At 33.8% G+C, this 15,765-nt stretch overlaps 1 protein-coding gene across 5 annotated transcripts in view; it reads left to right on the forward strand.

Annotated features, from left to right (window-relative positions):
- The window catches only part of SH3KBP1 (SH3 domain containing kinase binding protein 1), a 451,877-nt gene that overhangs the window by 240,661 nt on the left and 195,451 nt on the right, over nt 1-15,765 (forward strand). For 3 of the 5 annotated variants that reach the window (XM_074214287.1, XM_074214290.1, XM_074214291.1), the window contains 2 exons: nt 5,067-5,141; nt 9,118-9,323. In XM_074214287.1, coding sequence (XP_074070388.1) covers nt 5,067-5,141; nt 9,118-9,323 — 281 coding nt within the window. The remainder of the gene's footprint in view (nt 1-5,066; nt 5,142-9,117; nt 9,324-15,765) is intronic. The other 2 variants (XM_074214288.1, XM_074214289.1) reach the window with 1 other exon arrangement.

The following is a 15,765-nucleotide window of genomic DNA, read 5'->3' on the forward strand; positions in this document are numbered from 1 at the left end:
TGACATCAGGGATGTGATGCCATGACATGCAAAGGAAATGGATTTAAGTCTGGTGGCCAGATATGGATCAGGACAACCAGAGAAGGCCCCCACCTTAGGGTGGTATGTATCAGGTATAACATTTGTGGGGCATCTATTCATAGTTCTAGTCAGTTCAACTATTTAATCCAGTACACACTTTTTACAATTTGCTATGTTCAAGATACTGAACTAGATTCTAGGTTTACAGGCAAAATAAAGAACCTTTCCTGTCTTCAAGGAGTTTACATTCTAATAGGTGACATGGGAAAGAAGAAGTATTAGACTGACTACCAAATTGAAGGTCTACAGAGCTGTTGTACTGACCTCATTGCTGCTATTTGCCTGTGAAACCTGGCCAGGAAAATTAATTGCTTCCCTTTAAATTGTCTTAGGAAGACTCTGAAGATCACCTGGCAAGAGAGGCTTCCAGACACTGAGATCCTTTCTCGAGTTAAAGTGATGTGACTAACAAATAAAGTCATATCTTTTGGGACTCATGGAAAGTCCAGTTGACATTCTTGCTTCTGCCTAATGTTCTCCTGAATAGTATTTTGCAGGGATAGCAGCATTAACAAAGGCCAAGGCTGTGTCTTTGTATCTCTAGTTTGTTTTATTCTGAAGTTGTAGTATTTAGAGAAGTCAAGTAGACCTCTAGGCTATGGGATTCCTTTGCCAGGATTATTTAGAGATAAAGTTCAAAGCCTGGAAAAAGCAAAGTGCTTAGCTTTTGTGGTTTAGGGCTCCTTGTGAGGAAAAAACTAAGAAGCAAAATGCAGAAATGATTGTAGGAATATTTAGGAATTTACATTATCTAATTTTTGTGAAGCAGCAGAGGTGTCAAGAAACAATAGTTTTGCTTGCAAAGAAATAGTGTTTTTATCTGTGAGTGGCAGGTACAATTTGAGTGTGCTTTGTCCCCTTTTCCTCCGGCCTGATTTGTTTTCACATGTTTTGTCGAATTTGGAACATCAGTGGAATTGCTTAGACTCTTTTTTGGTGACTCAATCTGTGAAAGAAGTAATTATTCCCAGTCTTGATAAGTGGTTTTTAGGATTAAAGAATCTGGACATTCCTTTCCATTGAATATTAGGAATTTTATAGCCTTGTCATGAAGTTGTAATCCACTCTTTGCAGCATATGCAACATTTTAAATTTCAGCTTAGCCTTTCTTTTATATTTTTAATATAAAAGGCCTTGTTTAATTAAATAAGACTTTCAAAGAGATTTGTTTGAAACAGGTCAATATGTAAATACATTAGAAGGGAAAAAGTGAATTGAAGGCTATGATCTAATATTTTTAATATATTTACAAACACAAATACATGCTTGTTTGCATACAGATGTAAAACACAAATGTGTTGTTTTAATGCCTGAGGCAGCAGAGTCATAACTGACATAGAAGTGGCAGGATATACATTGGAAAGAATTCTGAGTTTATGGCCGTAGTTCTAAGTCTGATTCTGCCATTTTCCTATGTGTCCTTGGGCAAGTCACTTAATCTCTGTAGACCTCAGGCTCCTCATCTATAAACAAAGGCAGTTAGATTAGACCATCTCTAATGTCCTTTGCAGCTATAGATCTGTAATCCTATATTTTGTGTATTTTATGTGTTTTTATTTTGGTTCAGACCAGGGAGTCTGTTGGTAGGCAAGTTATCAACACTGAGGAAAGGCACTTAACAGCTCAGATCAGAAAATAATCAGCTTGTGACTTTAGAGGATACGGCTTGACCTGAGAGACACTAATATGTTTAATCAAATTTGCTCTCAGAAGAATTACTCTTATGGACAGAGACTGATCTGTAGCTATTTCCACCCCACTAGCCCTGCTCTATCTCAGAGATCATCTATTCCCCCCCCCCCCCCCATTTTACAGAGTATCGGGGAAGAGAAATGACCTGCTTAAGGTCACATTTTTAGTGTGTGGTAAGGCATGATTTGGTTCCAATTCCTGGTTATAGAGCTATTGCTAAATAGGTCTTGAGCATACATTTTCTAACTCCCAAGGCCAACCAGTTCTTTATCCATTATAAAGACTGTTCTTATTGCTTCATTGTTCTATTGACCATTTATTTTTTCAGAGTTAGTAAGAACCTCTGGAATACAACTCTTAATTTACAGGTGAAGAAATTGAGAATCTGAAAAGTTGAAATGACTTGATAATTAGTGTGAACCTGGGACTACAACTGTTGTCTCCCAATTCCTAGTGCATTGCTTATTTCTACCTGAGCACTGCATAACTTATCAATTGGTCTATATACCTTATATTGGTCAGTCATATGATATATAATGAGATACAGTTAAATGAATAGCAACTTCCAGTTGTATTTCTCTCACTGTCTCTCATATGCCCTGTCTTTGTGTCAGAGAACTACTTGGAGCTGTTCAAAATCAACCTTAGACTTGAGTGGAAAGAATGATGCCAAAAATCAGTGTTAATCAAAGAATTTAAGACTATGAAATTTGCTGCATGTACAATAAGTTTTATTTGAAGAGGGTGAGCAAGTAACTATTATGAAGCTAATGATGCAGACCTGCTGATTACTCTGTTACTTCTTTTCCTGTTTGTTTCCACCTTTTTGGGGTATTGTAAAGCATCTGGCATTTTATGAGCATTAATAAGTATTAATACCTGTGTGATTTTAATTTTAAATAGGGTTCCTAACAAATAAGATTTTTTGTTTATCTTAGACTCTAGTTAATTGTTTTCAAAACTTGAGTCTGTGAGTGTTCATGAGGTTGAGAAAATGTTGAAGAGCGAGCTTTTTTAAAATTAAGAAAGATATTAATACCATAAAGTATGTGAGAGTGATCTTTAATAAAATGATCAATCTTTTGTTTTATGAGCAGGAAGGAGCTTAATTGGCTAACCAACTAGATGATTATCTTGAGTCTTGCCTTTCAGCAGAAATTGAAATTGAGTTTTTAAACCTCCCAATCATCCTTGAAGTGGTACAGATAACTGTTTGATATTATGTTTTGCAATATGTATATATCTATATGACTATAGACCATCATGTTAGGATAGAGCAATTAGCAAATTTGTTAACTAGAACCTTATTGTGAAAATGAATCACTGGTGTTGAGTGAAATATAATCATTTAAATCATTAATTATCTTAAGCAAGTGATTGTATGTGAGTTTACAGTTATTTTAAATTTCATAAACCATTATATGCACATATGTCATTGTTAATCTGATAAATAATTGACTTCTCAAGATTTTTTTTTGAGTTTGCTCATAATTCTTCCCTTTAGATTGGTCTTTAACTCTATTTATGTAGGCAGGCTTATATACAAATACATTTATTTTATATTTATAAAATATGCAAATTTATTTAACTTGTGTTCCAAACTATTAGCAAGTAGCTAAATGGACCTTCTGGAAGGTCATAGAACTCTAAGTCTGTGATCCTTTGATCACAGAGAACTTTGAGAATTACTTTGGACCCTTCAAAATCAATAGGATTCCTGATTATGAATTAAGCTAAGCAGAATAAATAGTCATTTTCCAGCTGGAAACTTTTTCTCCTTTTAAGGTTTTCAGAACAAAGTTGTCAGTTTCCTGTTCCACCTGGCCTGACCCAGGTATGAAGCAGATACATAACCTTGGTTAGGGGTGCCAGATACCTATGCATGCTTATAGGAAGTGATGGGGGAAAGTACCTTGGGCATGGTACTACAGAACTGGGACTTGTAAGGATAATAGTTCTGGAGGGGCTGGAGTGAGAGCCTGGTTTTGAAAAGGTGGCTTCTAAGATTTCTTCTGACTCTGAGATTCCATGATTCTGTTTGTCATTGATTTATAGAAGTCAGCACTAATTGGTTCAAGACAAGAGCCTGAAAGATCCAGAGGGAAAGGTTCCCTAGACTCATAACTGTGTATTTTTTACATAGTGATGAGTCCTAGAGCAGAGGACCCATAAAATCTAGGAGGTGTAGATGAAATTAGTTAAGGGTCATAACCATAAGGATACCACCCTTTATAGTATAAAACATTCTTCAATAGAAGTTTGCTTTTCTATACATTATTTTTTTTACAAAGATGCATGCCATCCAGCCTAATATTTTAATTAGAAATAGCAGTAGAACTAGTTTCTTTTGATGATTTAATAATAATTTAATTATTGGTTATTACTTAAATGCACTTGTCGGCAAGCCATTTCATCAGTACAGGATCCTTGTATAAAGGGTGTGCTAAAGTCAGACAAAATGTACTCAATATACTTACTCAGTCATCCATAGTTGTTTTTTTGTTTTGTTTTGTTTTCTATTGTTTTTAGCTGTGTGTTCAGTCATAACGTACTTATAACATCTACCCATAGTCCAAAAACCTATTCAGGTTAGTTAGATTGACTTCATACACAGTAAAACCTTAATGTCATAGAGTGTTCAATGAATTGGAAAGTCTGGTTAACTCATTGTTAAGCAGAAAATTCCCTTTGTTGAAAAAAAAACTTCATCAATTTTTTCCCTGCCTTTCTAAATAAATGTACAGTATTTCTTAATATGAATTTTCTGTATACCAAAACATAATGTGGAAGGCATAAGAGATTGGGGCTGAATAGACTGTATCTTAGAAGAAACCAAACAAAGCCTATGAACTTTTGTCTTTACTAATTCTTGTAATTAGCCTTTTTTTCCCCACCCTAAAAATGGAGGACAAGAAAAAATAAAATGGAGGGTTCTGATTAGTTGGATTCTTATTAACTGAGGTTTTGCTGTATTTCAGTTTTGGTAAATGTTGAAAATGACTTTCTTATTCTTGTGTCTACACATTTGTGTTTGTTGTCTTGTTAGCAGAGAAAAGGACCAATTTCAAATAGACATTTTTAGCAGAGTGACTTTTAGCTCACTGTATAGTTTTGCTTTTTTTTTTTTGTATAACAATTTCAGTTTATTTTTCTGTGAAAAACTCATGGTACTGGTCATTGAAGGAAAGTTCAGTTTTCAATCTTCCTCTCCCTTCTTTTTACCATCATTTGCTTTTCCTCTCCCCTTCTCTTGTCTTTTTCCTCCTCCCTTCTCTTCTCTCATTCACTGTCAGGAAAGACTGCCTTTGAAGGGACAATTCTGTACAGAGTGGCACCGGGAAAGATTGACAGCTACAGACGCTATAACAGTGAGTGAACTGAAACTGTCGAGAGACAGTTTTAAAGATAAGATCCTGGTACTTGTGATTTTGATTCAGCTGTGCTCTCCCTACACGCTGATGCTTACATGGAATGTGCCTGCTTGGACGTCTCATCCCAGACCCCGCTCTTCTTCTTTTGGCTGAAGTTTTATTTCCATTTCCTTGGTGTGCAGAAAAGGAATGTTCTTCTTCCCATCAGCTTTCCTCTTTGTTCTATTTGCTCTCTTTCCTTAAAGTATATGTAATGCATGAACAGTGTTTATAGTGAAGGAAACAGAAGCCTGTATATCAAAAGGCAGCTTACCCAGAATCTGTCTGCCACTGGTGGGTTATCTCAGGTCCTATGGAAGAAAAAAAACGTTGATATTGTACTTTGCATTGTTGGCTCACACCTGCTATAAAAATATTTTTTGTTGGTTTGTGATTATTCTAATCCAAGAATTGTTCTGCATGTCCAATCTATGGAATCCACTCATGCCCTCAGACATGTCTCTCTGACCTTTTCAAAGTCATATCTGTAGGATTCTTGAACACAGGAAGATTTCACAATACTAAGGTATAGTTAATTTTACTTCATAAAATAGGACAATAGTCTCTTCACCTTTTTAGCATACTCCCAGAAAATCATTCTCCTAAAATTACTAGATCCCTCTTTGACCCTTCTCCTTAGTTTAGGTAACCTGAAGTAATTAAAGACCTTTTTTCTTTGTGTTTTTACCATAATCCCTCCTGGGCAAGGGGGCAGGTAATCATTTTTTAACTAGATGTGAGGTATTTGTTTTATATCTGGTTACCACTTTTAAGCTGTTTTCTCAGTTATATCTTTCATTCTTCTCCGTTTACACAGTTCCCTAAAAGAAAAGGGTGAAAAGAAAGGGAGTTGAAATGATTTTAGTGGGGGACACAATATTTCCTGAATAGTTTAAATACTAATAAACTTTCCTTCCTTTGAATGTTTGGGCAGGACTTTGTTTTTGAGAAATACTCATTACTTAGTATTTTCAATGAAAGGAAATTTTAACACACTTATATGATGCCCTTGCCAAAGATATTATTAAATGGTAATATTCCTTTTACAGAATGCCTCCTGGGAACCATTTATTGTGGTTCAAAATTACTTTTTCAAAAGGGTTAGGTGTCTCTGAATAGAATGTTGAGCCTAGAGTCAAGAAGACCTGAGTTCAAGTTCAACCCCAGGTAGTTGAACTGGACAAGTCATATAAACTGTTTGCTTTCCTTTCTTCATCTGTGAAATGCAACTAATAATAGTACCTTCATCCCAGGGTTGTGCCTGGCACTGTATAAATGTTAGCTATTATTATTATTAATTATTTTTATTATTATACATCTATCTTGAAAGTGCTTTATTTGGCTCACTCAACCATTAATCAACCTATGGCAAAAATAATTCTTTGATAGACATGAGTCTAACTTTCCATCTTGTGTGAAGTGTTGCCTTGCAATTTTATATACATCAGGGAAATTGCTACATGATTCATAGAAATAAGCTTTCACCCATTCTGAAATAACGTCATTGAAGAACTTTATTAAATTATACCAAATTAAACAAATTTATGACCAGTGATAATAAATCTGAGAAGAGCTTGTAAAGTTTTCATTGATTTTTCAATTAAAAGTTTTTTAATGAATATTAGAAAAAAAGATATTTAGGTGTGATCATTAACATCAACTGACCCTCAAAAAGGAATTAGAAATAGTTGACTGATTAATGTGAACAGTTAAAAATATAGTATTTAGAAATAGGTGAGCAGATTGATCCTATGGCTCTTGGTGGCAGGGATTGCTTGAAGGCTACAGTAGTGGGAAGCAAGCCTTGGCCAATTTTACCAAGTCAGAAAGTCTTTGGGTAGGACTCTGACAATGAATTGCTTCCCTAATTGTGTTTGGAAAGCTGTGTCAGCAGAATGCCGACCACTGGGTGGTAAATTTTCCCCTCTATTAATATTCATGAAGACTGTCCGCAGAGGAATGGAAGATACACTCACTTTGATTAATTTATAGGTCCTTCTATTGTAATGCATATATTTCTCTTAATTATAAGTATAGGAATGTAGAGGTAAACCCAGAGTAGAAAGTATTCCCCTCAGTAAGGGGAAATTGTATGAACCTTATTCTAAATTCTGTTTTAAGGGGAAGAACCCTTCACTTTCTTTTGAGGAGGACTAGAAGAGATTATGATCTATGCCCCATCTGAAAACTGAACAACAAAAATATTCAGCTAAGAGGGTGTCCTTTTCTTTTTACTCTTGTTGGTGTTTTTTCTTCCTAGTTAAAGAAGAATTCAGGGACATTAATCTCAAAGGAAGAATCCATGCTGTAGAAAGTGAATGCATTAAAGGAAAATGACAAAATATTTAGTCTCCCAAATTACATCTCCTGTAGGGATATTTCTGAAAAGAAAACACAAATAAACAAATGAATGAATAGCTATTTTAATGAATTCTCTCTCTACTTGAAAATTCTTATATGCTATAAATTATAGAAGATACATTTGTTGTGCTTAAATGCACTTGTCATATTTTTATTCCTTTTGATGTCCACTATCACTGTTCTTTTATAGTGAAAAGTCTTTCCTTAGGTTCCTTTTATATAGTAGATATTTAATAAATGTTTACTGCATTTTGAATTAAGTACTTGATTTTTTCAAGATGACTCCCCTTTCCTCACCTGAAAAAATGTTTTGGAGGAATTTTTAAAAAACTGATAGCTATTTTGTACTTTTTTTTTGTTCATTAGCAATAAAAAACTTTTTCCTTCTTTAGAACATCTTTACTTTGACTTTTAAAATTTCAGCAATCTTTTAAAAAATATACTTGATATAGTCAAATATTTAGTACAGCAATCTTATGTACTTGGAAGCTAATCTCTTATTAATGTGGATTAAAGTTTGGTGGTTTGACTCTCTTTTAAAAGTTTATTCTCCAGTTGATATTCATTGACTGTTTGCTGAGTTTGTAACTCTTACCTAACTGCCTATAAGCTTAAAGAATTTTAAAAGAAGATTTTAGAACATAAAAACATGAGACTAAAAATTATGTCCTTCTAGTAAGAGTAACAAATGTTATTTGATTATCTGGATTTTTAAAACTAACACATTTTGGTTACTAGTTGGAGAGAGACTTCTTCATGGAGAATTTTAATGAGGAGAGACTTCCTCATTGGAGTGATTAATTCAAAATTCCACCTGGTAAAATGCACATTCCTGTCTCCTCATTGCTAACTGTAGTGTTTTATGATGTTAAACATAAATAGCCATCCTGATAGAGATAAGAGGAATGTGAATTATGGTGTCTTTATCCTATGAAATAGGATTCAACTTTGGAAGAAAGGAAGTAGATAAAACAAGGGAAAAGGTAGTAAAATCCTCAAAGGGTAAATCTGGCTTTGAATAGTAAGAACTCCAGATATGATAGACCTGATAATCTTATTAGTGATGGTAGTTAAACTATCATAATGTGAAGTCTAGTTTAATACATTCATAGTGAAACATGTTTGTGTGCAATTCTGACTCATGAAGCTATCCAAACAGTTTTGATTCTTTGGCAGTCATAATTTTGTGTGGTTTCTTTAATTGCCAATTTGTTTAAATAGCTTTTAGCTTTGCAGTTTCCCTTTAGGAAACATTGCTTTGGACTCTAATTGCATAATTGAGTTGACATGAGTCATACAGATTGAAGGTACAGTATGTCAGCATTGATTTAGAAGTTGAAATATGGTTTGGTCCAGCCTGCCACAAAATCAATTTAGATGAGAAATTCTTCTTCTCCTTTTAATTAAAATAAAGCTAGTACCCCAATATGCTCAAATCACAATCCCCAATTCAAATCATTCTATGGAGCATGATCATATAATGACCCTCCCAAGTGACTCCCTTGCTGGTTAGGGTCTTTGTAGCCACTGTGTTCTAAGATCTCCTCTTTGCCCTTCCCACTTCTCTTGGCAGGTCTGAGGGAAACTACAGGCTCAGAAAGTGATGGTGGTGACTCAAGTAGTACCAAGTCAGAAGGCGCCAATGGGATGGTCGCAGCAGCAGCAATCCAACCCAAGAAAGTTCGGGGTGTTGGCTTTGGGGATATTTTTAAAGACAAACCTATCAAGCTAAGACCAAGGTCAATAGAAGTAGAAAATGACTTTATGCCTGTGGAAAAGGTAAGTAATACAGATTATTTTATCCTTATTTGATTGTATTTGAGGTACCCTTTTGACGTTTCTGAACATAACTTAAAATGCCTGCTCTTTGGTTAGCTGATTTACTCACTCACAATGGTGTTGTCTACCTTTGTTTTCCTTCTCTTTTCTAAGTCATACTTCCCTTCTGTACTGCTTGGCTTTCACCTTACATTGTTTTACTTTTTTTCAATTTATGATTTTTGGAAGCTTTCTTTGGGGCTGCATTGCCAAGTGAAGAGAGTCTTCTGGTTAAACATCGCCTATCCTTTTTTTCCCATACTTTTCACATCAGAGAATAGTTAAACAGAATTTGCCATCATTTTCTCTATTGTTTTAAAGCTGATTCCCTTTGTGCCTGGATTTCAGACTGTGGGAGTGGAATGGGGGGAGTGAGGGAGAGCTACAGGAAGGAACTGTATGGCTCTTACACAATAATTTATAAGCTTGAATAGTAAAAACTGCTGGATAGAAAGTCTTCTATGTGTACAAATTATTGGTATGGTCTGTGATTTGGTATGAGGAAACTGGTCTATTTTCTTCCATCTCTGGTTCTAGATTGGATGAGAACTGGCAGATGTTGCATTCGAGTGCTGTGATTGCCATGACAACGGATCTTGGCTAATACTCTTCTGGGTTGCTGTCTGTGACTTCTACTGTGGTGCACCTCTAAATGCTTTACTTTTCAGCTATTTGGAGAACATTATGAAAATTTCCAAATAGGAATGAAATAGATCCACACACAGTTTACCCACTGGAGTACTTCTTAAGAAGTTTTAAATCTTAATTTATATTTTGGGGTAGATAGGTAGCTGAGAAGACTAGCTGGCAAAATTTCATATTATGGGAATTAATCTGAAGACTTTTTCTGTTTTTCAATTATAAAAAAAGTTGTAACATCTTCCACCTATGTCATGGAATTATTATTTACAATTCATAGGTAGAGAAATGCTGGTTAAACAAAGATTAAGTGACTTGCCCAAGATTACATAGCTAAGTGTTTGAGTTTAGATTTGATTCCATGTCTTCCTAACACCAGACCTATTGCTGTATTTATTGTGGCAAGATGTTGCCTTTTATGGTATTTTGTACTTTAGAATCAAAATATTAGAGTGACACTCTTTGGTAAGCTATCCATTCGTTTTACATATGTCAGCTTTTGATATGAATAAGAGAAAAATCTGAATTTCAGAATAAGTTCACTTTCATTTTCACTAGTCATTAGAGTGAAAATCCTGGGGTTAGACTGTCTTGGGTTGATATACTGCTTCCTTTAGTAAGCTGTGTAGAGAGTTTTTCTTCTGTAAAAGATTGGGGGGATTTTGGGTGGATTGAGGATTCAAGATAATTTGGCAAAGTGATAGGAGAACCAAAAGAAGCCAATATGAGCTTAAAGGGATGTTTTAAGAAAATACTTTGTAGGATGATGGAGGTAATATTTATGTAGTATCTGCATCAATAAGGACTCATCAAGAGGTTTGGGTTCAGTTTTAGGCTTCATTCTTTAGTATATTACTGAACTGGAGAGCCCCTGAGGAGGGGGACAGCTTAGAAAAAATTTTGGAGAGCAGTCTATAATTATGTACAAAGAGTTATTAAACTTCTTACATCCTTTGACCTAACAATACCACTACTAGGTCAATTTCCAAGAATGAATCTATATGTTCTAAATGTTTATAGTGGCTCTCATTGTGGTGGCAAAGAGTTGGAAATTGTGGGAATACTCATCAATTAGGGAATGGCTGAACAAGTTGTGGTATATGTTAATGAGCTCAGCAACTTTAGAAAAAACATGGAAATAATAATGAGTGAAATGAGAACCAAGAGTAATTAACAACATTGTTTTAAGAATGACTTAAAAAAATAAGTTATTTTGTCTCATAAAAGCCTAAATTAACTATAAAGGACATATGAAGAAAGACTCTATCTTCATCCTGAGAAAGAACTTATTAGTAGAAGTATATATAGAATAATTACACACACACACACACACACACACACACACACACACACAAACACAAACAAACCTAACCCCATTTGTGTCTAATGATAGCCATAGCCATCTCTAGTGTGAGAGAGGGGAGAAGAAAAAAAAGGGAACAAAAGAAATACATAATTTTATACATCTATAATAGATTTGAGGTTTCATGTACAATCTTTTTTAGTATATGGAAATATTTATTCTATTCAACAAATTAATGATAAAAATAATTTTTTTTTAAAAAAGAGAGTGACCTTTAGTTGGGTCTAAAAGAGAGAATTTTTCTATTTGGGAGGAATGTGATGAGATAAGAGATCTGTCAAATACCCAAAGGTATTTACAGGCTGTCCTGTGAAAAAAGAGATTAGATTTATTTAACCTCAGAGGTGAATAGTTAGAAGTTCTATGGAGACAAATTTTGGGTCTTTTGGAATATGGAAGACCCTTCTTAAAAATAAGAGCTATCTAAAAATCTGAGTTGGTCACCCTAAGATGTAATAAATCTCCTTCCTCACAAGAAGTCTTCTTTTCCCCTTTTTGAAAATTTTCTTTTATTTTTTCTAATTGCATGTAAAGATAGTTTTCAACACTCATTTTTGTATAATTTTGAGTTCCATATTTTTCTCCCTCTTTTTTCCCCTCCGCTCCCCAATCAATCTGATATATGTTGTATATATATATATATATATAGTCATGTCAAACATAGTTTCATATTAGTTATGATGTGAAAGAAGAATCAGAACAAAAGGGAAACCCACAGGAAAGAAAAAAAAATTAAAGTAAAAGTATCTGTGCTCAAATTTTATAGTTCTTTCTCTGAATGTGCATGGTGTTTTCTATCACAAGTCTTTTAGAATTAACTTTGTTCACTGTATTGCTGAGATGAGCCACATATATCATAGCTTATCATCTCACAGTCTCCCTATAAAGCTTTAAGGGAAATTGCCACCATAATCTCTGAGATCACTTTCAGCTAGAACTCTGAGTGCCATGTTTTCCCAACAATATCCTGTCATATTTATAAGCTCATTTTGGTTCAGCTTTCATGTGCCTGGAATCCTTCACCAACCACATTAAAATTCATGTTCTTTAGTTGTATTTATAGTTATAAAAAGAGATAGTAGCCAACCTGGGACTGGATACTAAATATGCATATCTATACTTATAACTCCATATTTATTTTAAATGACTGAAGATAATTGATAATGTGGTCAAAAATGTTTTCTTTATCCATAGAACCCATGAGCACATTTTTCCTTATATAAGATGATAATATTACTTATTGAACCTACCTAATTATTTTTAAAATTATATTGGTGATATCAGCTCTAATTTCTCTATGGAGAACCACCCTTTACCAATATGCATGAGTACCTGTTTGGCATCTTCTAGTTTTAGATAGTTCCTTGAAATCACTGAGGGTCATATGGCAAATTTATTTGTCAGAAATGGGACTTGAGCCTTGGCTGTCTAGATTCTAACTCTGGCATTCCCTTGACTACAGTGCAGTGCCTCTCACCTTTCCCAATTTTCCTTGGTCATGAAATTCTATCTTCAAACTTCAATAAGATTTTAGAAATCATAGTGCCATTAAGTATTTATGTAAGTTCTGTTTGGAGCAGGGGCTCTTAACCCTGGGACTGTGACTTTAAAAAAAATTTAATGGTGGATTTTAATATAATTAGTTTCCTTTTTAATCCTCTATTTTATTTTATTTACTTAAAAAATTCTGAAAGGACACTATATATTTTATCACATTGCCCAAAGTAAGATATCCCTGATTTAGATATTAGTTTGAAGAAATATCCCAAACATCCAAACACCTAGGCTTCTACTAACTTCAATATTTAGTTGAGATTGAAAAGAAGAAAATTAGTAATTAAAAAAATGAATATGATCAGAAGAAATATATAATAAACATTAAAGGTCAGTTATAAGGGACTCAGTATGGACAAATAGTTTACTTCCTAGGTTTGAAAATAATTAGTACTACTTTCATGATTGTCATTATTATTTGGGTTATCTCAAAGGAAAGGCCTAGTCTAGTTGAGTATGTTAGGGTGATTCAAAAAAAATAAAATTGTGGAAGTTCCACCCAAGATGGCAGAGAGAAGACAGGTACTGTAAAGGTCTCCTGTTTTCCCCTCAGAAATAATATGAAACAAACGTCTTAACAGAAATCTGATTGTCAAAACCCAGAAAAAGAAGCTAAGATAAGAACATCTACATTAAGAGGTACAAAGGACTTATTACAATAGAGAGGGAAAAGGGAGGAGGTGAGAACAACATGAATCTTACTCTCATCAGATTTGGCTTAAAGTTAACATACATATACTCAGTTAAGTTAAGAAGCTTATCTTACCTTTAATTAAAAGGGAAAAAGGGGAGGGGGAGGAAAGGGGAACTAACAGAAGGAAGGGAAGGAAGAAGGAGCAAAGGGAAAGGGGAAAGAAAGGAGAGGGGGGTTGGATATAAAAGGGTAAACATACTGAAGGTGGTGGTATTCAGAAACAAAATACTGGGGAATATAGATAAAGTGAAAAAAAGGGGAAAAATACAGAGGGAACACAGCATAGAGGGCAATAAAGAGTTAATTATTATAACATTGAATGTGAATGGGATGAACTCTCCCTTAAAATGTAAGTGAATAGCAGAGTGGATTAAAAACTAGATCCTACTATTGTTACTTATAAGAAACTCATTTGAAACAGATTCATATATAATAAAGGTAAAAGGTTGGAGCAAAATATATTTTGCTTCAACTGAAGTGATAAAAAGCAGGGGTAGCAATCCTTATCTCAGACAAAGCAGTTGCAAAAATAGATAGTATTAAAAGAGTTAAGGAAATAAACTATATCCTTCTAAAAGTTACCATAGACAATAAAGTAATCTTAATACTAAATATGTATGTATGTACCCAATGATATAGCATCCAAATTCTTTGAGGAGAAGTTGCAGGAGTTACAGGAAGATATAGACAGCAAAACTCTACTAGTGGGAGGCCTCAACCTCCCTCTCTCAGATTTAGATAAATCTAACCATAAAATAAACAAGAAGGAAGTTAAGGAGGTAAATATATTGTTAGAAAACCTAGACATGATAGATTTAAGGAGGAAACTGAATGGGGATAGAAAGGAATATACTTTCTTTTGTGTAGTACATGGCACTTACACAAAAATTCAGCATGTACTAGGGCATAAAACCTAATGATCAATTGCAGAAAGGCAGAAATAGTGAATACATCTTTCTCAGATCATAATGCAATAAAAATCATATGCAATATTGGGCCAGGGAGATACAGACCCAAAACTAATTGGAAACTAAATAACTTCATTTTAAAGAATGAGTGGATCAAGCAACAAATTATAGAAAGAATTAATTATTTCATGCTAGATAATGACAATAATGAAACAACATACCAAAACCTATGTGATACACTCAAGGTGACTATTAAGGGATATATTATATCTATAAATGCTTACATGAATAAATTAGAGAAAGAGGAAATCAATGAACCAAATATGTAACTAAAAAATTAGAGAAAAAACAAATTAACCCCCCCAATTTAATGCCAAATTAGAAATTCTAAAAATTAGAGGAGAAATTAAGAAAATCAAAATTAAGAAAACTATTGAACTAATAAATAAAACCAAGAGTTGGTTTTATGAAAAAAAACAATAAATTTGATAAATCTCTGGTCAGTTTGATTAAAAAAAAGAAGAAAACCAAATTGCTAGTATCACAAATGAAAAAGGTGAACTCACTACCAATGAAGAGGAAATTAAAGTAATAATTTGGAATTATTTTGCCCAACTCTATGCCAATAAATTTGATAATCTAAGTGAAGTGGATGAATATTTACAAAAATATAAGTTGCCCAGGTTAAATGAAAAGGAAAGTAAATACCTAAATAACCGTATCTCAGAAAAAGAAATTCAACAAGCCATTATTGAACTCCCTAAGAAAAAATCTCCAGGGCCAGATGGATTCACAAGTGAATGCTATCAAACATTTAAGGAAAAATTAGTTCCAATTCTATATAAACTCTTTGGAAAAATAGGTGAAGATGGAACTCTGCCTAACTCTCTCTATGACATCAATATAGTGCTGATACCTAAACCAGGAAGAGTTAAAACAGAGAAAGAAAATTATAGACCTATCTCCCTGATGAATATAGATGCAAAAATTTTAAAGAAAATCGTAGCAAAACGATTACAACAAGTTATCACTAGGATAATACATTATGACCAAATAGGATTTATCCCTGGAATGCAGGACTGGTTCAATATTAGGAAAACTGTTAGTATAATTAATTATATCAATAACAAACCTATCAGAAATCATATAATTATATCAATAGATGTTGAAAAAGCTTTTGACAAAATACAGTAGCCATTCCTACTAAAAACACTAGAGAGCATAGGAATAAATGGATTGTTCCTT

This window comes from Macrotis lagotis, chromosome 1 (assembly GCF_037893015.1).
Source record: "Macrotis lagotis isolate mMagLag1 chromosome 1, bilby.v1.9.chrom.fasta, whole genome shotgun sequence".
NCBI lineage: Eukaryota > Metazoa > Chordata > Mammalia > Peramelemorphia > Peramelidae > Macrotis > Macrotis lagotis.